General features: G+C 43.1%; 1 protein-coding gene across 1 annotated transcript; it reads right to left on the bottom strand.

Moving 5' to 3' along the window:
- Window positions 1-1,695: 1,695 nt before the first annotated feature.
- Window positions 1,696-12,748, bottom strand: LOC311253117 (uncharacterized protein). Its single transcript, XM_084346855.1, has 11 exons — window positions 11,632-12,748; window positions 9,941-10,019; window positions 9,558-9,786; window positions 7,600-9,376; window positions 7,338-7,511; window positions 6,130-6,303; window positions 5,702-5,875; window positions 5,278-5,451; window positions 4,887-5,060; window positions 2,854-2,900; window positions 1,696-2,727 (listed from the first exon to the last, which is right to left on the bottom strand). Exons 1-11 carry the CDS (start codon window positions 11,922-11,924, stop codon window positions 2,186-2,188), a joined length of 3,837 nt encoding a protein of 1,278 aa, XP_084202981.1. The 5' UTR covers window positions 11,925-12,748; the 3' UTR covers window positions 1,696-2,185.
- Between the last annotated feature and the right edge of the window lie 12,725 nt (window positions 12,749-25,473).

Raw genomic sequence — 25,473 nt, 5'->3', positions numbered from 1 at the left:
ACCCCGGGGCAGACCCAGAACTTGCTGGAGAGACTACATATCTCATCTGGCCTGGGAACGCCTCGGGATCATCCCGGAGGAGTTGGAAAGTGTTGCTGGGGAGAAGGAGGTCTGGAGCTCCCCACTGAGCCTGCTGCCACTGCGACCCGACCCCGGACAAAGCGGAAGTTGATGAGATGAGATGAGAAATGCTGAACTGAAATTCTTGCAATTTCTACAGAGCACTTTCAACTTGAATCGATAGCAGCAGTAGCAAATGGCTCAAAGTGGCAGTTAATAACATAAAAGATTTTGGTTAATCAAATTTGGTTATACATTTGATTGACAAATCAATTCTCACCACAATGCAACTGTTTGCAAGTATAAATCAACGTCTACTCCTGTAATAGACTAGTGGGGTTAAATGTAAAGACTTTTGGCTAAAGAGTTCAAGATGTGAAACTCAAATTTCAGCACTGTCCAAATTATGCTGAAATTAATATTGCACGATTATGAATGATTGCCAACACTACACTGCCTCACACGGGGCACCATATGTAGTCGTTTAGGGAGTTTTGGGTTAAATTTGTCCATCAATGATAATTAATGATTATCAGGGATAATTATGAATTATGATAAATAATATTAAATATTATTATTAAATATTTAACATTAAATTTTCATTAGCTCACCGGTGTGAAGACAGAGCCCATTTTGAAATCCACAATGAACAACTTCATCTGTGGGTCCCAACACTGCTCTGAATCTTTTAATCTGCTCTTAATTCCTGTGAAGTGATGTCGTTTTCTTATCGTCTTTTATTGGTCTCATTCTTTTATTTCTCTTTATTTGCATCACTTTTTTCTTTCTTTCTTTGTTTATCTGTGATGTTTCCTGTTTTATCTCTTTTATTCCTTTTGCTTGTGATGACACACCGACTGTGTTTGCTTTGACTGTTCAGTGTACATTCTGTAATGTTCTTGATTTTGCTTGATTGTCAGAGCACTTTGTAAACTTTCTGAGTTTTCTCGGCTCTTTATTCAGCATTATTCTGCTGGAGTTGGAGGACGTTGACGCCCTCTGCTGGTGAAAACAAACCACAGCTGTTGTGTATCCAGTGAGCTCATATCACAGTTCAGTGTGTATATATCTCAGTCTGTTACATTTCACTACACATATTTCACTGTTTGTCGTTCTGGAGTCAAATGAGGGAAATGTTCAGTGGTGTTCTGAGGCGGTACAATCACTGACGTCTTTTAAATCAGCAGGAAGTCTTTTATTAATGCTGCCACCACGCTGTTTCATTTCAACATGTCTTGTCTGTTTGAGTATCCTCCATATTGCTCTTTATTTATTGTATTATTTATATATGTCTGCTGTTATTGGCCTCGACTCTGACATGTTTTAATCACGTTTCAACCTCGTAAAGCCCTTTTTAACTGTGAAAACTGCTGTGTGAATAAAGTCTTATTATTATTATTATTATTATTATTATTGTTACACATACAGAACTCAGCACCAGTGTGCTTCAACTAATAATGCAATTAACCGTCTCAAAGAAATGGACATCAGTGATGATTCATATTGACAGATACAAATCCAACAAACATCCTCAAAATACAACCGGACTTCAACAGCCACAAAACACTGAGAGAAACACAATGATTGTCATTAACATGTGTTTTCTTCTCATATAATAATCACACAGAAATGAACAGATGTTGACAGTTTATGACGTCACTACGGACATAATTACATGTGTTAACCAACATGATCAAACTTTTGGTTTCATCATTAGAAACACACAAAACAAGTCAGAGTGTTTCAGGTGGAGTGTCGAATACATCTGATCATATTTTACTGAACATTTACAACTTTGTTCACAATGACTCTTTACAATTAAAGCTACAGACGAGTCAATGTTTCCTGTTTCTGACATTTCACTAATATTTCTGGATTTTATTGGAACAAGAGCCAGAATTCAAAACAACATGACAGAAAGTACAAGTCAACGCAATTTCCACAATTTAATGGAAGAAGTTTAAAATGTAAATGAAGAATCTTTACAATCACTTTGAATCATTTTGTACAAAGTTCACTGATGAATTTATTACAAGAAGCTGAAAGATTGATGTGACTGCGATCCTGTACAGACTCAACTGTTCAGCACTGACAATGTTTCTGTGACAGGAGGAGACTCTGCAGACTAAACACCACACAGACACACTGAACCAGAACTGGACCACCAGAACCCAAATCCAGGATAAAGAGGTTCAGTGAATGTAGTGTTGAAGGTGTGGAGGTGGATCAGTGAGTCAGAGGAGACTCTGTAGAAGGACAGAGTGCCAGCAGGATAGTCCACATACACTGCTACTCTACCAGAGGAGGAGGAGGAGGAGGAGGAGGAGGAGGAGATGTCTGTTTCTCTATTATTGTGCCAGACAGAGTAACAACCATCAGAGCACCACAGACTCCAGGACTGATCATTGAATCCAAACTCAATGTCTCCTCTCCTTCTGATTCTTCTGTAACTCACTGATATAGAAACTCTTCCTCTCCACTCGACCTCCCAGTAACAGCGACCAGTCAGACCAGTTGTACACAGCAGCTGAGGACACCAGGACTCAAACCTCTCTGGATGATCAGGATATGACTGATCCTCTCTCACATATGTCATCTTCCTGTTGTTGTCAGACAGTTTGATGAGTCTGCTGACTGTGTTTGTGTCGACTGTGAGCTCACAGGAATCTGATGGAGAGAAAAAGACACAACACAGCTGCAGTTATTAATGTATCATCAGTGTGGTGATGACATCACAGATGTGACTGAGTGATGTCACAGTGTGAAGCTGAATCAAAGTAAAAACACACTCACACTTCCTCAGACCTGGTGTCAACCATCGGACTCCAGCAGGCTCCACCCTGAAAGGAGGAGGGCGGTCAGAGCAGCACATCCTCTTTCAGCATGCAGACATGGACATGACATGACTCTCATACACAGAAACACAATATGTCCATCAGGCCTGCTTCTCCCTGTTCTCCTGAACCTCTTCACCTCTGCCACTCTCCTCACACACTGAGAGAGCCACAGGATGTTGGTGTGTGAAAGAGGACGACAACATGTGAGGACACACACAAACCTCTTTTTGGATTCATGACTTCATCTTTATTTTATTGGATGTTGGTGCTGTTTCCTGTGGGCTACCTTACGCTTGCTGTCTGATCCAATGTCAGCTTGTGCTCATGTTTGTATATTACAGGACTTTTGGATTTGGATGTCAGAACTTTTGAGGTCAGATTCCTGTTCTGGGAGGGTTTTCCACAGTCGAGGAGCAGAGCAGCATAAGGCTCGATCTCTCAGTGTGTGGCTCTTAGTCCTTGGAGGGAGAAGTCTGTGGCTGTTGGTGGAGGGGAGTGAGTGTGCTGAGGTCTGGGGGGTGAGGAGTTCTTTGAGGTACTGGGGGGCATTGCCATGGATGCACTGGAATGTGAGGAGGGAGACTTTGTAGTCGACCCAAGTGGAGATGGGTAGTGTCACTGCTACTAATCCATGGAGTGACAGCGTTCTGATGACCAGGGAGAGATGCGACAGGGTGCACAGCTGACCAGGCGGAGGGAATGGCGTCATCAGACTGGGAGAAAACAAAATTTCTTCGAGAGCTTCTGTGGATGTACCGGGGCAAACGTAGGAGACCGGAGAGTATGAAGCGTGTCGGGCGTCCAGGGAGCCAAGAGCAGGAGATACGGGCAGGACTGAGAGTGCTGAGGCCGGTTAGCTGTCCTGCTAACCACCGATACCTGCTTGTTGACACTGATTAGTGATTAGCGATTGTTGTGAGGCAGAAGTCTCGTCCAGTTCCTGCTTCACAGCAAGTTCATAAAATCCCGAGATGTCCGTTTAAAAAAACTACTCTCTTTTTTATCACTCAGATGATCTCTGCCTCCCTCCAACATCCCTCCTACATAGGCTCTGCACAGGTCACATATCATGCTAATCAATGGAGCAGATGATTGATCACTGAATGTTTTCTTTTCTTTGGTCATTTGATTTTGCTGACGGTGCAAAAACACTGAAACTTTCCTGCCCCTGCAGTCTGTTATAATGAGAACTACCCAAAACAGCCCAAACTCAGCAGTTTCCTCATGACAGGAGCCAAGACGGCACCACTGACCCATTTTAAATTAATCTATGCACTGCTGCTGTTATGGTGATGTGACGGGAATGTTCCACCTTGTGTCATCTAACGTTGTTATTGGACTGTTTTATATCTTCTGTTCACTTTAAACTGATGCCACAGACAGTTGTTACAGTCTGTAAATGTTTCACACTGAGGCACAGATACACTTGTCAGTGATGATCTAGAATGCAGTTACTCCAGTGTTGATAAAGATCCATGTCAGAACCATTTTAAGTTCAAAGTCAAGCACTTTGGCAGAAACACTGATTCTCCAGTTCAGGGAAAGAGTTTCTATGACATTCAGTGATTAAATTCATTTATATGTCACAGAAATCTTTTGAATTTGAGGTTCAGTATTTTCTGATCAGACATCTGACACAGAGGGTCTATTGTTATTATTAATATCATAACACAGCAGTAACGTGGTGGAAATTAGATTTAATGTTAATGTTTTGATAGCCCTCTGCAATCAGTGTGAAGTAGTTTGGATGACGGTTCATCAAGCAGCAAAACCAGAGGCCAACAAATCAAACAGGCACATTTTGAACAGGCACTAAACTAGTCTGAAAAAAGTGGTGTAACTTTAGTGTTTGTGCCAAGACTCTCCTGGTCGCAACTGGAACAACTGGAGGTGGAGTAAACGAAGCAGACCTCCCGACACTGAACCATCTACAGTGGAGATACAGAGTCTCACACTGACTGTCTGTGGCTGCAGCAGGACTCTTCATACCTGAGAGTGTCTAGTCTCCAGCCTGGATCCTCCAGTCGAGCAGACAGCAGCTTCACTCCTGAGTCTCCTGGATGATTGTAGCTCAGGTCCAGCTCTCTCAGATAGGAGGGTTTGGAGTCCAGAGCTGAGGCCAGAGAAGTACAGCCTTCCTCTGTGATCAGACAGCCTGACAGCCTGCAGACACACAAAACTAAACACATCACAGATCAGCTGAGGGTCCTGATGATTCAGTGCACATCTGTGTTTAAGGGTTTAACGTTTAGGGTTAGGTTCTGCTCGAGGTTTCTGCCTGTTAAAATGCATTTTTCTTCGCGCCACTGTGTCAAGTGATTGTTCATCGGGGAAATGTTAAAGTTAGATGAAATAATGAAATCAAGTAATGAATCCTGACCTGAGAGTTTCAAGTCTACATTGTGGACTCTCCAGTCCAACAGACAGCTGCTTCACTCCTGAATCCTGCAGGTTGTTGTTACTCAGGTCCAGCTCTCTCAGACTAGAGGACTGGGAGCTGAGAACTGAGGACAGAGCTTCACAGCTTCTCTCTGAGAGGTCACAGACACTGAACCTGGAGCGTGAGCAGTAAAAAAGACATTAACAGTATTTTTAATATCATTGTAGCACATGTGATCTTGCTTTCTGTTTTACTCTAATATGTTGGCGATATGAAAAATCAACAGAACTGAATCTGGACTAAACAGACATGGAGCAATAATAAGCAGCATGGTTTCAAAACATAAGAGTTTTGACACAAGAGAGAGAGAATTTAATTCAAACGTTAAAGAAATAACAAATAATATGAGACAATTCTATCTGACCTGAGAGTTTCAAGTCTACATTGTGGACTCTCCAGTCCAACAGACAGCTGCTTCACTCCTGAATCCTGCAGGTTGTTGTTACGCAGGTCCAGCTCTCTCAGACTAGAGGACTGGGAGCTGAGAACTGAGGACAGAGCTTCACAGCTTCTCTCTGAGAGGTGACAGACACTCAACCTGGAGAGTGAACAGTAAAAAAGACATTTACAGTATTTATAATATCATTGTAGCACATGCAAACTTGCTTTCTGTTTTACTCTAATATGTCGGAGATATGAAAAATCAACAAAACTGAATCTGGACTAATCAGACATGAAACAATAATAAGTAGCATGGTTTCAAAACATAAGAGCTCTGACATGAGAGAGAGAATTGAATTTAAACGTTAAAGAAATAACAAATAACTTAAGACAAACTAGGAGCTATCTGACCTGAGAGTTTCAAGTCTACATTGTGGACTCTCCAGTCCAACAGACAGCTGCTTCACTCCTGAATCCTGCAGGTTGTTGTTACTCAGGTCCAGCTCTCTCAGGCTAGAGGACTGGGAGCTGAGAACTGAGGACAGAGCTCCACAGCTTCTCTCTGAGAGGTCACAGCCACTCAGTCTGGAGAGAAAAAAAAGAAGACAGACAACATGGCAAATGTTGAGTTTTGGTGATACAGTATCAGGTTTTCACAAACTTTTCTTACAGTTACCCATTAAAAAAAATAATAAGTATTTATTGGCCTTTTCATGGCTTTATATTAGAAGGATTATTTATATAGGACAGCTCACAGAAACCTGGGCCGCTGCAGTGACGACAAAGCCTCTGTACATGGGACACATGCTCTACCGACTGAACTACAGAAGCACCCCAGGGGGTCCCACTTTTTAAAAATGATAACATTGCGACCCAATTCACAATACGCCTAATAAACTTGATAAGAGCAGATCTGTGTATAAATTAACACTCCAAACTATTTATCCACGTCCACTTATATTGTCTTCAATACACCAGCCATTTCAAAGAGATAAATCTAAATATGTCTAAATATTTTGGCACATGATCACTGTAAGTCCTACAAGCAAGTGGGTGTTTTAGCCGTGAATCAGTGAAATGATGAACTTAGTCAGGATGTGTGTCTAAGTGTGACGCTGTCCATCTCACTGAGATGGAGCAGAGATGGACTGATAGACAGACAGATGGAACATGTCACTTCATAGGGTTTCTTGGCCTGCTGCTGTTTGTGGTTGTAAATAAAACATTGGGCCTAAAGTCCATTTCTCCCCACCATTGTAGCAGTCCACAGGGTGGACCCACCAGAGTAGGACCATCTCTGTGCTCGAGACCTCCTGATTTACAAGTCAAGCACTGGATACCAACAAGCTCCCCCATGTGGCTCGAAGGTGTACTGCAGATAGAAATCTTAAAGACTATGAACGAAATTCTGCAAATATATTTGACAACCCAAATAAAATCCTCTCTGGGAATGACTGGTATATAAAATCTCTTGCTCCACTGCTGTTCAGTTCTAAGCACGTTGTCTGGACCTGAATTAATGAGAGGTTCACTGAAAGTTTGATAGCAAAAAATGGATGGATGTCTGAGTTTATAGAAATATATAAATGATTTCACAACAAACAGTGACATGATCTGACCTCAAACTTTCCAGATTGCAGTGTGGACTCTTCAGTCCAGCTGACAGCTGCTTCACTCCTGAATCCTGTAGGTTGTTGTTACTCAGGTCCAGCTCTCTCAGACTAGAGGACTGGGAGCTGAGAACTGAGGACAGAGCTTCACAGCTGCTCTTTGAGAGGTCACAGTCACTCAGTCTGGATAAAGAATAATGAGCAGAACAAGAAAAATTATTTCTATTTGGGTCAATAACAGCACATTTACTGCATTCTGAAAAAAACTTACAGAACTTTGTTGGAGACTTTGACCACTGGCAGCAGCCTCAGAAGAGCGTCCTCTGAAGCAGAGTATTTCTTCAGTTCAAACATGTCCAGATCTTCTTCTGATGACAGTAAGATGAAGACCAGAGCTGACCACTGAGCAGGAGACAGTTCATCTGTGGAGAGACGTCCTGATCTCAGGTATTGTTGGATCTCCTCCACTAGAGACCGATCGTTCAGTTCATTCAGACAGTGGAACAGATTGATGCTTCTCTCTGGAGACAGAGTCTCACTGAACTTCTTCTTGATGTACTCGACTGTTTCCTTATTGGTCTGTGAGTTACTTCCTGTCTGTGTCTGCAGACCTCGCAGGAGAGTCTGATTGGTCTGCAGTGAAAGACCCAGGAGGAAGCGGAGGAACAAGTCCAGGTGTCCATTTGGACTCTGTAAGGCCTTGTTCACAGCTCTCTGGTAGAGACGTGTCTCTGCAGATTGACGGTCTGTTGTTTGTTCTTCTGACATCAGATTGACTCCAGAGTTGATGAATGTCAGATGGACATGAAGAGCAGCCAGAAACTCCTGAACACTCAGATGGACGAAGCAAAACACCTTGTCCTGGTACAGTCCTCTCTCCTCTTTAAAGATCTGTGTGAACACTCCTGAGTACACTGAGGCTGCTCTGATATCAATGCCACACTCTGTCAGGTCTGATTCATAGAAGATCAGGTTTCCTTTCTGCAGCTGCTCAAAAGCCAGTTTTCCCAGAGACTCGATCATCTCCCTGCTCTCTGGAGTCCAGTGTGGATCTCTCTCAGCTCCTCCATCATACTTGATGTTCTTCAGTTTGGCCTGAACCACCAGGAAGTGGATGTACATCTCAGTCAGTGTCTTGGGTAGCTCTCCTCCCTCTCTGGTCTTCAACACATCCTCCAGAACTGTAGCAGTGATCCAGCAGAAGACTGGGATGTGGCACATGATGTGGAGGCTTCGTGAAGTCTTGATGTGGGAGATGATTTTGGTGGCCTGCTCCTCATCTCTGAATCTCTTCCTGAAGTACTCCTCCTTCTGTGGGTCAGTGAACCCTCTGACCTCTGTCACCATGTCAACACACCCAGAAGGGATCTGATTGGCTGCTGCAGGTCGTGTGGTTATCCAGAGGCGAGCAGAGGGAAGCAGTTTCCCCCTGATGAGGTTTGTCAGCAGCACATCCACTGAGGTGGACTCTGTAACATCAGTCAGGATCTCAGTGTTGTGGAAGTCCAGAGGAATTCGACACTCATCCAGACCGTCAAAGATGAACACAACCTGGAACTCTTCAAAGCTGCAGATTTCTTTGGTTTCAGTGAAGAAGTGATGAACAAGCTCCACCAAGCTGAACTTTTTCTCTTTCAGCACATTCAGCTCTCTGAAGGTGAATGGAAATGTGAACTGTATGTCCTGGTTGGCTTTGTCTTCAGCCCAGTCCAGAGTGACCTTCTGTGTTAAGACCGTTTTCCCGATGCCAGCCACTCCCTTTGTCATCACTGTTCTGATTGGTTCACCTCTTCCAGGTGAAGTTTTAAAGATGTCTTCTTGTCTGACTGTTGTTTCTGATCTGTCTGGTTTCCTGGATGCTGCTTCAATCTGTCTGACCTCATGTTCATCATTGACCTCTGCAGTCCCTCCCTCTGTGATGTAGAGCTCTGTGTAGATCTCATTCAGAAGGGTTGGGTTTCCTGCTTTAGTGATCCCCTCAAACACACACTGGAACTTCTTCTGAAGGTTAGATTTAAGTTCACGTTGACAAACTCCAGAATGACTTTCTAAATAAACACATAACACAAAGTTAATTAAGTTACTTATGAGGAAATAAGACAATTTCCTTCCCCTAAAGATTGCATATGTAAACAGATTTTCTATCATCATCATCATCATCATCATCATCAGACTTCAGTAAACGTCTCATTGATCCATCAAGTTAAATCTTTAGAGAAATCCTCTTACTGCTCTGCAGACAGTCAGCCAGCTCCTCCTGCTTCATTCTCCTCAGGAAGTCAAGTGTGATCTTCAGAAATGCCTCTCTGCTGCTCCTCCTCTGCTCTTCATCCTCACCATCCAACACCTCCTCATCCTCCCTCTGACTCTCGAAGCATTCTGGGTAATCTGAACTCAGAACCTTCTGGACCTTCTTCAGCTCGTTCTTCACAAAAGTCACAATGTTCCCCTCCAGCAGCTGGAACAGAATATTATGTGAATGAGAACATTTAACATCATGGAGCCAAACATCACATCCATGTTGGACAGATTCACCACTGGTCTGTAAAGTGCAGCATGGAGATTATTGTGAACAGACTGGATGTAAAAGTAGTTGTTGTTCATGTACAGACCATAAATATGGAGTCCAGGTGTGTTTGATGCCGCTGGGCAGACGGACCTCTGGGAACCTCTGAGCTCTCCTGGTCGACTCTGTGGAGGAATCATGAAGAATCAGCCACATTATGTCTGTCCACTCAGAGACAAACACAAGCTGAAGGTCCTTTGAGTTAAAGTGTTGATGACAACATTGAAACATGGTTTCCCCTGACATTAAAGCACCGCATTGTAGTGTTAAGTGGTTCTGGAGAAAGTTAGTTGAATGAGTCTCAGATCAGACCATCGAATACGCTTTGGGATGACGGATTTGATTGACCTTTATTTAAACTAGAAAGAACCATTGAGGTTGCCCTCATTTACAAAGATCTCAAGTTGCAAACAAGTTTAAAAAACAAGAGAAAGACAAAAAAAGAGAACACAACACAAATAAAAATCAGTTAAAAACAGCAACAGCGAGAAGCACGGCCAGATGTCAGCCAAGAGCAAACAAAATAAACCAGAACTGCTCCGAGTCTGGGCCAGAAACAGCCCACCAGAATAGAATGAGTTGTGGTCCAGATTTGGGCCAGTTCTGGTTTATTTTGTTTGCTCTTGGCTGACATCTGGCTATGCTGGCCAGGAGCTGACTGCCTAAGTGCCATCATTCTACGTGGTATTTGGGCCAGATGAACGCATCTTGGCCAGATCTGGGCAAGGTTTTTTGCTGGAAAACTATGGATTGTTCCCACTGGGTTGGGATTGAGATCCTGCCACAAGTAAAGTCTCAAGGTCTTGTTGACTGCCGATATTTACATTTAGGGCATTTAGCAGACACTTTTGTCCAAAGTGACTTACAGTAATTCATACATTCATACACTGATGGTGGCGGCTGCCATGCAAGGTGCCAATCAGTACATTAGGAGCAATTTGGGGTTCAGTATCTTGCCCAAGGACACTTCGACACGCAGACCAGGGGAATCAAACCAGCGACCTTCCGATAACAAGACGCTGGCTCTTGTTGCAGCATTTACTCCACTAGTTGCAGTTTTGTTATGTGTCAGCAGACAGCCTCCTCGTATTGATGATTCCTGTGTTCTTTGAATGTAATTCCTGTGGTAGTAGTACAGCTATGTTGCAGTGACGTCCAGGGGCACTGGTTCTGGAGGCCTTGCAGTGAAAGTGCTCCTGTTTTTCTCCAGCTGCTGTGTTTCTATTGGCAGTCACGCATTTACAGGGGCTCTGACTCCCTTTGCCGGCAAATTGCTTCAGCAACTCTTGAGCTAAACCGTAAGCTGCCTCTTGGGACATCAGTTAGCCAGAGGTGATAAGTAGGGATGCCCAGGTCATGTTTTTTGCTGCCGATACCGATTGCCGTTCGTCTTTGAGCCATATCGGCCGATATATGGCCGATACCAATCGTTAGTATGTTTTGTTATAATAGCTGGTATAGCAGTATTATAGGTCCGTTGGTTTGACTGCTTTGTAGTGTATTGGGCTCTCCACCAGGTGGCAGGTAACCTAAGCCATAAATGCTGTGTGACTGACTACAATATGAAAAACCACTTAGTCAGTCTGGTTGATTTCTTATTTTGTCAACAACATGCTTTTACTTCAGTGCAAAGAACTCCCAAGGAGCAATGCAACAGTAGATTACAGTAAGTCTATAAAGATAACTGATAATTACATAGCCTACAGAACATTATGTGACTTAAATAACATAAATAACCTGCTCCGGAGTAGGGCCAAGCTGGGCCCGCCCTGCCTCCAAGCAGCCCGCGGTGACAGCTCACGACTGTGACCGACCCGTAACGAGCGCCGTCTCCCCCTCAAATAGATACTCAACTCATGTCTGTGCAGGGAACATGAGAGAAAGACGTTTTTAAAGACAGTGTGCTCAGCTCTCAGTACTTTTGTAGCTTCTGACTGAAACTCTTTAGTTTCTTTCGTCCTGTTTGTACTCCCAGACATCTGCTGTTTTACTTTTTCGTCACGTTTGCTGTCAGATGTTTCAGGAGTCATGTTTAGTTACTGCTGGTGAAAACACAACTTTCCTGTAATGCTGCAGAAGAAATTACAGTAAATGAAATGTGTTTGTAACTGAACCTTAGTGGAGCCACTTTGTTAGCAGTAATTCTTCGATAGTACTGCACATTCAAACCGAGTAGAGCCAGTCTGGCAGATGTGATGGAAAAACGGCATAAAAAGTTGACTGTGGTGTGCCTGAGCAACCACATGTGCAGCTCCTGGACACTATGCACATGCACCAGAATGTTTCACCACAGGCCTGTAGGGCTTCCTGCCAGAAATGATAGGCCGCTCTCTCTCGCCCAGAGACACACCGACAGCGAAGAGCGCCTCCAAAAGGAGAAGGATAACCCAAGAAGAGCAGTAGCCAGCTGGGGGGGAGGGACTGCAACAGCCAAAGAGTGCAGTGTGTTTACTGGGGAAAGTCCAGGTCACAATCCCCAGTATTAGCACCACTGCTAAGCACTGGAGAACAAGCTGGAATTCTACCAAGTGGACCAATCAGTCATTCTGGTCCGTGTCTCTGTGATGTGTAGTTACATTTCTGAGGAGGTGTTAGGTGAAACCAAATCAAAAATCAACAGTAGAACTCACGGCTCGGTTTAATAGTGAAAGTAAGACACACTGAATCTCTTTAGTGTGTGAAGAGGACTAACCAGCTGTGTAGCTTTAAGAAATACACTCATCAGTGAGGCTAATCTCAATTTGCTAGGGAGCATAAAGACTGGACTCTGGAGCGATAGGAAAAGGTCATATGGTCTGATGAGTCCAGATTTACCCTGTTCCAGAGTGATGGGTGAATCCGGGTAAGAAGAGAGGCGGTCAGGTTAAAGTTCAGCATCTTTTCTTCCCTGATTGCACGGACATATTCCAAGATGACAATGCCACGATTCATCAGGCTAAAACTGTGAAAGAGTGGTTCAGGGAGCATGAGACATCATTTTCACACGTGGATTGGCAACCACAGAGTCCAGACCTGAACCCCATTGAGTTACTTTTGGATGTGCTGAACTCTTAAGCCGCTTGAAAGTCCTCTTCCCTACTCTAACAGATCTCACCTTAGGAGCTCTCTTAAGAGCTAGGACTCTTTAGGAATAGCTTTTATCTTTACTAGGATCTACTCTTCACTTTTAGGGGAAATTCTAAGAAAACATCATAATTCTAAGAATTTTCTTAGAATTTGGCCACTAGGAGCAACTCTGCACTAAGAGTCTTCAGGAATACGGCCCCTGGTCTACAGTCAAAGATGCAGCATCTTTCCTGCTATTTACTGGCAGTGCCGACCCTGACCAATTTGGTGCCCTAGGCAAGATTTTGACTGGCGCCCCCTTGCATCGCAGTCAATTTTACAATCAATTTTCATACACTCACACAGAAACTACATGTATGTATTCAAGATCTTAGTTCTAAGTCAAAAATATCACACCAAATAAAAACTGAAGAAAGAAACAAGTGATAAATAAAAAATACAATATAAATAAGGTATTGCACAAACATATTAAAGAATATTCTATTTACATACAAAATAAAAACATATATGTATGCTTTGGGAGGAAACCTTTTGCAGCAGAAGCAGTGCAAGCTATAATTCTTTTTTTGAGTACATCAGCCAGCTTCTTTTGACTCTGGTAAAGAAGTCATGTGGACACTTTATCCCATCTTTGTTTTTGGGAAATATGTAACTGTTTTTTATTTGAAATGGTCCTCTGTGAACTAACTACTTGCAGTTCAGTCTAACCAGAGTGCAAAACGCAGTTAAGTGCAGTGAAATTTATATATATATGAATGATATGGGAAAACTAAGGTATGGAGTATTAACAGTAATACACTTTAACACTGATGTAAACTTTAACAAACATTAACTGTGACACAATAAACCAAAGACAACTGCCCTGTTACTTATAAAGTGGATGGAAAACTAACAGCATTTTAACTGACATACAAGCAGGAGAACAGCCAGCAGGTTAAAATAACACCTGAACAGGTGACGTTAACTTTCCAAATGTCCCTGATGAATTTAAGGTGGAGAAACATTAACTTACGTCGACTCAGCTGTTTACTGATTATTAAACAATGCTGCTTTCATCCGAAGTAAGCTAGCAAGTTAACACTCTGCTCCAACAAGGTAACTATGATGCATTAAACTATTCGTTTCATTCACTTCATCACATTGACATTACTGTACCTCTTTCTTTTTCACGTTTCTTCCTCTTCTTTCCTTCTTTTCCTTCCCTGGGCGCCGGATGGTTTCAGTATTTTGGACATTGTGGTTCCGCTACAGTATCAATAAACGTCTCTCTTGGTCTTTGGGTCACGGTCCGGTCAGATTCAGGCAGCTCGCGTCTCGACCCGCCCCTCACCCTCACAGAGGGCAGGTACAGTGCAACGAGCCAGCCAGGAACCCAGAAAAAGGCCTCTCCATTATCTAATAGGCTTTGCAATAAGGTTATGTTGCTGTGGGCTTATATAATATTTCAAAATAATATTAGAAATAGCGCTGGTAAAAAATAGCTTGTTTGTTTTTTCTCCCCCCGTTTGCGGCGCCCCCCGTGGATGACGGCGCCCTTAGCATTTGCCTATACAGCCTATGCCCAGGGCCGGCCCTGTTTACTGGCCACATTATTCAGATGGTACGATGCCCTACATAGGCAGGTTTCACACTCTGCTTAGAGAGGCTGCTTTCAGTCAGTTCAAACATTTCCATATGCGCAGTATGTCACTGCAGGAAAAAACGCTGTTGACAGGACAGAGGAAACTATTTTAATACGGACAACAACTCACCTGTCAGCCAAATGTTGTCGTTTAAAATTAATTTCAAAATCCTTTGACCGGTCACTCTTGAAGGACACAGAGCTGGGCTCAGGTCCAGGTTCAGGTCCAGCAGAGGCTGGTCTCCTGTTGGACAGAGAAGAGACCGCCAGAGATGTTAATTCACTTTCTAGTCTTCAGACACAGAAGCTGCTGCTGTTTTAGTACAAAATAACTCAAATAGGACATTTCAGACTTTAACGACTGTCAGACTGCTCAGGCTTCATATTATCATCCACTGAACTTAACAGTGTACTTTCACACAGAGCGAGGACTGTGGACTTTGTCCTCCATCACTTCCATTGAAAACACATAAGAAGAGATGTTTCAGGGCCAGTGTGCACAGGAGGGACCAGCGATTGTTTGTGTACATATGATCGTGTCAGTGTTGTTTGGGGACAGACATGAAAAAATGTGAACCTGTCCTTTAATACTAATCCTGCTCTAACCTTCATCATCACTCTGAGGACATTAACATTATCAGACTGGTCAGATTGGATTTAATGCCAACCAACATCTGCAGTGAGCAACATGAGGAGGAAGCATAACATTTTAGATCAGACTGTCCAAAATGTTTTAATGCTCACAACAACTTACCTTTCGCCAGCTAAACGCTGTCGTTTAAAATTTATATCAAAATCCTTTGACCGGTCACTGTTGAAGGAAACACAGCTGGGTTCAGGTTCAGCTTCAGGCTCAGCAGAGGCTGGTCTCCTGTTGGACAGATGATAAGACCACAAGAGACAGAAATTAATGTTTTATTCTTCAGAACAGAAGCTGCTGGAGAAACTTTCAGCGATCAACAAGAAAAGGATCAACACACCAGAGTTCAGTAAACATGAAGCTGAATGATTTCAGTCTGTGGATCATGAATTCATTCTGACAGACAACAAACTTTACTGTCGGTACATCAGACTAACAAGTCTTTGGAGGATCTCCACTTGTTCTGTGTAGCTCAGACTTCTGAAGCTTCATATTATCCTCAGCTGAACTTTATAAAGTATTTTTACACAGAACAAGGACTGTGAAGTTTGTCCTCCATCATCACTCTGAGGACATGATGATCATCAGGACAACTGGTCAGACTGGATTTAATGAGGACACGGAATCAGTTTTAGGCCCTTTATTATTTAGTTTATATGTTAATGACCTACCACTTGCATGTCCTGAAGTTGAAACTCAAATGTACACGGATGACACGGTCATCCTGGCACATGGAAGAGACAGATGTGAAGTGGCAGCCAAATTAACAGCAGCGATGGCCAAAATTGCCACCTGGCTTTCAGAGTCTTGCCTGACACTAAACGTCAGTAAAACTGCATGCATGTACTTTTATATAAGAAAAAATGGAGATCAGCCAGATATCTTTGTAAATGGGGAAAAGATCCAGACTGTGTCACATTTTAAATATCTGGGAGTTACTGTTGATTCACAGTTGTCTTTTAAGAAACACATAAAGCAGGTGTGTAACACTGTCAAATTCAACTTAAGAAACTTCAGACACATTCGAAATCAGCTACCCTTAGATGCCGCCAAATTATATATGCACTCGATGATTTTTTCACATATTGCATACTGCATCACAAGTTGGTCACAAACTGGAAAAACAACACTTGCTCCACTACAAACGCTCTATAAACAAACTCTCAAGGTATTAGACAAAAAGCCATCAAGTCATCATCACTGCAACATCATTCAAAAGCACAAACTCTTGACTTTTGAAAATTTAGTGTGTCTTGCCGATGTTAGTTTAGTGTATAGGTTAATTCAGAATCTGGCTGCTCCTCCGTTAAAGGAGTTCATATCACTGCGCCCAGACAACAAGAGAACAACTCGGACAACCAGCAGAGGTCACTGTGCAGTACAGCACAGACGTACTGAGTTTGGCAGATCAGCCTTCTCTGTCAGAGCCACTAATTATTGGAACTCAGTACCAAACGAGATCAGAGACATTAGTACATTTACTTGTTTTAAATCTAAGATAAAATCATGGCTTAAATCTACTCAATCATGCACCCACCAACCATAAATTCAAACATTAGCTCACTATTTCGCAATCTTTTTAGTGTTGTATTTTGACATTGTTTTGTTGTGTCTTAACATTGTGATTTTATTCTTGCTGTTGTGTTGTGTTGTATTGTGTTTTAAGAGTGTGAAACTGTGTTATTGTTGTTGTTTGAAAGGCTGCTTGTGTGATGATGTTTTTATATTTGTATGTGCTTGTCTGTGTTAAATTCATGTTATTTGTTCCTGCCCAGGGACTACAGATGAAATTTAGCTAGTAGCTAATTCTGGTACGGCTGAGAGCCGTGCACTGTCCCTGTTAAATAAACAAATAAAATAAAAAATAAAAAATAAAAACATCAACAGAGAGCAACATGAGGACAACTTACTGTCTGTCTGATGAACGCTGTTGTTTAAAAGTAATGATCTCATTCTTTGACTGGTCACTCCTGAAGGACACACAGCTGGGATCAGGTCCAGGTCCATGTTCAGGTCCAGGCTCAGGTCCAGGTCCAGGTCCAGGCCCAGGCACAGGCCCAGGTCCAGGTCCAGGTCCAGGTTCAGGCTCAGGTCCAGGTCCAGGTCCAGGTTCAGGCTCAGGTCCAGGTCCAGGTCCAGGTCCAGGTTCAGGTTCAGGTTCAGCCTCAGCCTCAGGTCCAGGCTCAGGTCCAGGTCCAGCTCCAGGTGCAGGTCCAGGTCCAGTGGTTTTAGAGGGAGGGCCTCCCTCCTCTCTGTCCTCACACTGATTCATGCTGCTCAGCTCACACACACTTTCATCTGGAGAGGAAACACAAATCATTCATCTGCACATCAACTGAAATCAGCCTTTCCATCATGTCTCCTGTCAGAACATCAGCTGCTCCTCCACTGATTGGCTGCTTCATATCAGTGTCACATGAATGCTGCACTTCTACTGTCAGTCCACTAGATGGTGTCATGGAGCCATCAGACCGGAAGTGAGTCGTCTGCTCTGAACACCAGTTTAACCAGTGAGACACGACTGGACTCACTGTTCTAGAAACACCAGTAACAGTGGAGGAAAGTACATTTACTCGAGTACTACACGGAACTACAATCCTGAGGTACTTCAGTCACGTATTTCCACTTCATGCAGCTGGTGCTGAGGGCTCAGTCTGTATGATGACGTCATAGTAAATGGTGGGCCACATCCATGTGTTTGGACTCATCTGAACCTCCAGGATAACATGTATCTGATCATTATGAACAAGAACCTGAACACCAACATATTATAAGTCACATCAGCTGCAGTCAACAGCAGCAGGGAGAGGAGGAGGGACAGGAAGTCCCCAGACTCCCTTGAAAAATCGAACTATTTTGTGAGTTGTTGAGTTAAGAGGACCTTTATAAACTGTGTGAAACGCTGTCGATGACAAATTCTGAATGGTTCGGGCCTTCTTGTAAGTTCGGCCCATGTTACAGCCTCGTTTTAGGGGGTGCTGCAGCCCCCTCAGCACCTCCAGCTCCCGCATCCAGGCGAACAGCTGCTCTCCAGCCGCGTTCAGTGCGTCAGACAGCGGGAGAGCGGCGGCTCGTCTCGGCCTCCTCCACAGGCTGATTCAGGCAGGAAAAGCTGCCTTCAGTCATCAGTAAGTGGAGCTACACACTGACAACCACTCTGTGCTCACATACTGACCAACTAACTCCACTTCTACTCTCAATTCACCGAGTCATTAAAGTGTAAAACATTTGAAATGTCCGTTAAATTACCTTTAAACGGAGAGAAGAAGCTGCTGCGACATCAGGAGCGATGAAAGTGAAAGTGAAAGTGAACTTAAACCGGAAACAGCTGGGGGGCATGGAGTGTGTTTGATGACGCAAAGACTAAATATTTTTATTTAAAGTGTATTAATGATGTTGTTCAGCACATTTATAGCAGCAGTGATGAGTTCAGTCAGTGGCGGATTTAAGAAATGTGGGGCCCAAGGCAAAGGCAGCATGGGGCCCTCTGAAATGAGAAGACAACACACAAAACAACAGGTCAATTATACAGACACATATGTTTAAACAGAATACACATGTATTATGTGTTTTACCTGTTGTCCCTCTCTTCCTGTCCCTTTTTCACGTTGTCTCTCGCCCTCATTCTGAAAACAAACACAAAACACAGTATCAGGCTCTGACCCAGTGGTGAAGTGTCAGTATATTTACTCAAGTGCTGACGTAGACATTTGAGGATTTCATGCAACTTCAGTTTTGTCTGCTCCGCTGTATCTCAGAGGCAAATACTGCACTTTCTACTCCACTACTGTACATCATTTATGTTGCTGGTTACATAATTCAAACCCTTCCTGCCCAGTGAAAACCATGTACCCTCAAAATGATGATTTAATGCTGATATTTGTGATAAACTGAAAGAGTCTTCCTTTGTGCGGCGACTTCTTCAGCCAAAACTCTTTAAACAATCTTCTTGGGCCGGCTGGAAAATACATCATGACAAGACTTCAGTGAAGTTAGTTTTAAGTTGGATATTCGACATTCGCAGCCACTCCAACATTTCAAGTGCACCCGTATTACAGACTTTACAGTAAACACACGGAGAAGACGGCTACAGCGTGTACCGACTTCCTGTTTTCAAAATAAAAATGTGGGATATTTAAAGCAGAGATACTGTGTTTAAAGCTATTGAGAAGCTATTGAGCTAAGATGCTAATATTTACATATAGCCTAAAAATTAGTAAAAAATTGTGAACAGATGTAAAATGTAAAAACAAGAGGCGTATCTCATGCAGCCAGTGTAGTTACATGATCCCAACATGATTTTGAGTCAATTGATCACATGACCTGGAAGCTATTGAGCTAAAATGCTAATATTTGCATGTAAAAATTAATATAAATTAATAAAAAATATGTAGAGGTTCAAAATGTAAAAACAAGAGGTTTATCTTATGCAGCCAGTGTAGTTACATGATGCAACGCTAATAGGGCTGCAATGATTTTATTATAACATAAACATGTCCATGGTTTCTATTGGCATAAGGGACATTTCCAGGTTTTGTCCATGGACAGACATGAGCCATGGAACCACCAGACGCAGTCATCACATTGGATCTGTTTGATTGAAAACAAATGATATATTTCATTATTTTTTTATTTATTATTATTTGATCCGGAGATCGGTGGAGAGCAGGACCACAGGGACACGACTGCAGTGAAGAATCCAGACCTTCTGTACGGCACCATGGTGGGAATGTGAGGACGAGAGCCACCGACACAAAACCTGATGAAACGTGGAAAAGGAGTGATGGATGGAGATGGTTCATGTTTGTGATTGTGGCTCATAGAAACCAGATGACATCAACACAGTGGACATTGAGCTGGACTCTGATGTTTGATGGGTGAGGACATGTCTCCTGGTGCACTTCTGTTGGACACATACATGTTTATATGGCAATAAAAGATCTGGATGAAGAGAAACTTCATCTGTTTTCATCTCAGCATCTGTGACATCACTTTCAGGAGGCTCTTTTTGCAGCTTCCACATCTTCCAGTGTTGAAGAGAGTATTGAAGAAACAGGTTTGCTGAAGTTGTGCTGACTACTTTAACTTTGTGGCAGCTCTTTATTTACTGCAGCGAAGGATTGTGGGTATTTGTACCACTGTTGATTCTGAACAAACAGATGTGGGCCTGAATAAGTTTGTCCCTTTTTTATTTGTGTGGGCATCAGGTTTAATAATCAGCTGAACTACCCAGGGATTGAACCCACAACCTCCAGACTTCACAGCATTACTTCAGCATCCTGAGCTAATGAATCAGTCTTAAAGTGCGTGTAAAGCAGCAAAAAAAATGTGTTATGAGTTTGTCACACCACAGTAAAATGTATCTTTTTTTTTTTTCCCTGTTAAAAGGGTTTTTTTGTGGGGCAAGTTTTTCCTCACTCGAATTGAGGGTCGAAGGACAGAGGGTGTCGTCTCTGTACAGATTGTAAAGCCCTCTGAGGCAAACTGTGATTTGTGAATTTGGGCTATACAAATAAAATTTGATTTGATTTGATTTGATTTGATCATTGACCACTGAGTCCCCGGAGTCCTTGTGCTTTCTAGTCCTACAGGCTCCCATGGATCCTGGCTGCGCCCGGGTCGTGGATCGTGGATGCGCCTACTGCCATGGCCCTGCCTGACACCCACCACTACTGTTGCTAATATTAGTCATATCTCTGTTACATACGTTCCACTACTATTATTGTAATGCATTACTACATACTATCCTTACCATTAATCACTACTACTGTTATCACTAGTAATCACATTTCCATGTGCATTTCATCATTATTGCTGTAATACATCTTTATGTACTTTCATTCCTGTCAACCATCCATTATAATTGTTTACATTGTGATCTCGTTGATCTGCTCTGTACATGCGACATCTATTGCACGTCTGTCCGTCCTGGGAGAGGGATCCCTCCTCTGTGGCTCTCCCTGAGGTTTCTTCCGCATTTTTTTTCCCTGTTAAAAGGGTTTTTTTTGGGGGCAAGTTTTTCCTCACTCGAATCGAGGGTCGAAGGACAGAGGGTGTCGTCTCTGTACAGATTGTAAAGCCCTCTGAGGCAAACTGTGATTTGTGAATTTGGGCTATACAAATAAAATTTGATTTGATTTGATTTGATTTGAGCCAAATTTGAAAGATTAAAAAAATTGCTAAGTATAAAATTAGGTCTCAAAATCATGGAAAAACAAGCACTTCTCTCTGCTGTGAAACGCTGGGGCGTGTCAGTTAGAGGCACTGGACACGCCCACGAGCGGGAGGGGGGCTCTGTGTGCTGCACAAGGACGTAGCCTAGCAACAATGGAAGCTAGTGCTAGCAGCATCGTCTGAAGGACCCAGCACTACCTGTCTGAGCCATCAGAGCCAGAAACTGACTCTGAGTCCGACACTGATAGTGCTCAGCCTCGTTCCTCACAGCCTCCATCAGAATGGTAATTTATTTCCCAGTAATTTAAACCCCAGTCTACATATAATTCCTTGTCATAGCTATATTGGTGCACATAAAATATTACCTGTGGATTATCATTGTGCTGTCAGATGGACTCGCTCAGGGAATCAGGCCAAATCATGTCATGATTAAATGCAATAACATTAGCTAACATTACATGGGCACGATGTAAAATCACTTTCAGGATTTGCACCTTCAGCAAAATGCATTTAATTAAACGAATACAATATTTATAACATAAGCACACACTGACACTGGCGGGCACGTAATGCCGGTGGCCGTGATGGTAGCAGCCGCTGTCGGCGGGACGGGAGGCTGCAAGCCGGGGACGGAGAAGATCGTGGCGGGCACATAATACCGGTGGCCGTGCTGTAACTATCGGGGGTAATGTGGACACTGCAGAGACTGGTGTTGGTGGTGATTTTGAACTCTCCACAGCAGCTCCTCTTGACAACATCGATCCACCATTTCCTTACTTGTCTCGGTAGGAGACTTAAACAGGCTAACTGAGCCGTTACCCTGGCCTGCACACTGTGGCATCCAGGAAAGATGCATGAGCTACGTGGAGGAGACATGACTGGTTAGCTAGCTGCAGACTATCATAAGCGATGCTATCCGAGACTCGAGAGCTAGCGGAAAACCACCGAAGCTAATGCACTGAACGTATTTATACCGCTTCCTCAGCAGGGCGGGGTTTATGCTAATCATAGCCACGTTACGTAACGGGGCTATGATTAGCCCCATAATTAAATTCTGAATGGTTGAATAGCTTTTTACATGTTTTAAGGAAATACATTTATAACCTATTTAATGTGTTTAGAAGAAAATGGCTGAATTTGCTTTACACAGACTTTAAATGAAATCACTTTCTTTGAGCATTTCACTTCTATTGAGGACAAAATCATTGTGTGAAAACCTCGAGGATCTGAACTCAGAACTTTAACAGTGGAAGCGACGTCATCAGATACTGGTTCTGACTCCAGGCTCGAACCCATCGGCATTTCTTTTTATAGTCAGAAGTATTTCCATATGTTCACATTTGACTCAAACTTGATTTTCATAGTGTGAATAATAGTTATCAGTCTTATTGGCTGAGTTTTAGGTGAGTCAATATGAGTTATGTCTTGTTTATTTACAGGGAATGAAAACGATCCCGTGGTCATAACAAATAAACTGATGGAAGTGTTTCTGAAGCTCCAAGAAGGGGGAGGCTTTGAATTTTAAACATTGTAGGATCTACTCGCAGTGGAAATCTTGCATTGCTTCCGTGTCCCAGCACTGGATACACCCTCGCCTATCTGAAAGATCCACCAACGATGATTGGACAGGCTACAGTCTACATATGTCCACTTGAGCAGGATCGACCCTTGGATTGTCACCATTAGTCGTCTGGGAGGAGCCACACCTCTTGTAGTTCCTGTGAAATCAGATTACACCATGAAACAATATCCACCTGAAGCAAGTGAACTGAACGGTATCAGGCCTGTTCATGATTCTCCTCTGACGGTTATAGTTTCAGTGTGATGACCCCCCTCAGAACATCCATTCAACATTCATTCTCCTGTGATGGTACAGGCTACACTTGGACACATTGTCCACAAGGACACTGATAGTCCTGGAGTCTTCCACAGAGCGCCTCCTCACAATTTGCAAAGCCTTCTTACTTTATATGTTGGTGATTTGATGATATGCAGCCCATCACAAGAAGCAGGCACACTCGACACACTCGCATTACTTGAACATCCAGCAAACAATGGCCCCAAGCTAGCCTGTCTAAACTGCAGCCTGTCAAACCTGTGTTACATATCTGGGACACGTGATCAGCTGAAAAAAACACAAAAGAGCAAATGATGAGTTTTCTAGGAACAATTTCAATGGATCCCAAACTATTCAGAGACACCTCTCCTGTCCATGATTCATGGTGCAGTAGTTGATTCAGAGATCTTTTTACAGACTGCTCCCATGTTACGGCTGCCAAACCCTGACCTACCGTCCACTCAGTCAGAGGACCAGAAGGACGGCTTCATGACACCTGTGTTGACACAGGAACACGGAGGCAGATTACAAACTTGATCCGGTTGCAGCTGGTCTCCCTCTGTGTCCAGCTGTTGTTGCAGCAGAAGAAGCTGTGGTTGCGTCAGGTGACGTTACTCTGGGCTCATTAGGTGGAAGGAGCATGCCGGCTGTCTGCAGGGGGTCTTTGACAGCAGATATTTACACTCGTCTTAAAAAATCTGTCCTGTTCTGATGTCAGATCATTTTGCTTTTTTAGAGGATTTTTTTTCTCTTGTTTTTAAGAGCTGCCATTTTGTAGTTGTAGTACGGGAACAGAAGACCCCACATGCAAAGCTGACATTAGACATCTGGAGGATTCATGGATGTGGGGACCAGGAGTGCTGAGGGGGCTGCAGCATCCCCTAAAACACGGCTGTAACATATACCGAATTTACAAGGAGGCCCAAATAATGAAGAATTCATCACTTCATAAAGTTTATAAAGTTTCTGACTAAACTAAGTGATTTAATGAGGGAGTCTGGAGAATTCCTCTCCCTCTTCCTCTCCTTGGGTCAAGTCGAGTCAGACAGAGTCAAACGAGCCGGCACAAGTGTAGAAAAAACCAGCTGGTTTGCTAAAAATCCCCAAATTTAATTTTGCGCTAAGATTTGGTCCCCTACACGTGGTCCGACAGCAGGGGGCGTTAAAAGACTACTCTTGCAGTTTAGCTTCCAGACAGTGACGTACTGTCAATGAGAAATGGCCCTGGGCTTTTAGACTCGGACCGGTCCGACAGCCGTCAGCTTTAACTAACCTTCAACTATTCCACATCTTTCATACTGGATTGTTTTTATTCAACAGTTCAAGGCAGCAGTGAAGTTTAGCGTCAGCATTGGATGAATCTGCCCTCAGTGACATTTACTGACTGTTATTTTCTAGTCTTGTCTCTTTTAACCCTATTTTAGCCTATTTCCCTATTTCTTAACTTGTTTTAATGTTTTGTTTCTTGATGTCTTCCTGCTTGTTTTAATGGATTTTAAATGCAACTTTTAATTTCTTTTATTGTAATGTAATGCTGGTTCTGCTCTGAAGCTGGTGAAAAACAACTGGTTGGCTCCTCCATCTCTAGCGTGTGACAATATCCTGCACTGGAAGCTTTAATAGCAGCATTATACATGTTTATCAATGAAAGACCTCGTAGTGTCCTGTGTATGGTAAAGGAAATATGTTGGGTTTGTAAATGATGAACAGAGATGCTAAAACACGTCACGTTGTAAGATTGTAGTACAAGTACAACAGACTGCAGCTCCACAGTCACAACTTTCTGTCCAAGACGTCGCTGTTGTGCCGTCACTGAGCTTCAAGGCTTTTTACCGACTTGTGAAAACACAAAAGTGAATATCGAAGGTCATTCAGTCGACTTGTGCATTTATAAAGTATGAATATTTCTGAGAGGATTTTGACTTGGAGCCATGGTTTAGTCTGTTTCCTCTTCCAGCACTGATCCAGGAGCTGCAGAGTGTGAAGATGCGGCTGTCACATGAAGAATTACAGAACATCACTGTGGACTCGTGGCTGCAGACGGGTTGAGAAGCAAAGTGAAGTGATATGAAAGTTGTCATGAAGGGATAGATCAGCTACAGAAACCCGCTGTCAACACGTTTATGTCTGCTGTAACTCTAACCCGACGTCTCTCTGCTTAGCTTATCATTTTCGCCATCATGTCATTTCACCCTGTCAGCCTGTTGTCATGCATGTCTTCTACCTCACCCTGAGGGGTTC

The sequence above is a fragment of the Pagrus pagrus genome (assembly GCF_965226575.1).
Source record: "Pagrus pagrus genome assembly, chromosome: 24".
Lineage (NCBI taxonomy): Eukaryota > Metazoa > Chordata > Actinopteri > Spariformes > Sparidae > Pagrus > Pagrus pagrus.
Note: the sequence above shows the minus strand (reverse complement) of the source record. Positions and strands in the feature narration are given on the sequence as shown.

What these genes read in the sequence shown, in the direction of transcription:
- LOC311253117 (XM_084346855.1), bottom strand. Translation starts at nt 11,924, where the DNA reads ATGACTCCTGAAACATCTGACAGCAAACGTGACGAAAAAGTAAAACAG. An exon ending in TGCAATCTGGAAAGTTTGAG is followed by an intron (nt 6,304 to 7,337) that starts GTCAGATCATGT and finishes TTTTCTCTCCAG; the next exon opens with ACTGAGTGGCTGTGACCTCT. An exon ending in TGTAGACTTGAAACTCTCAG is followed by an intron (nt 5,876 to 6,129) that starts GTCAGATAGCTC and finishes TTCACTCTCCAG; the next exon opens with GTTGAGTGTCTGTCACCTCT.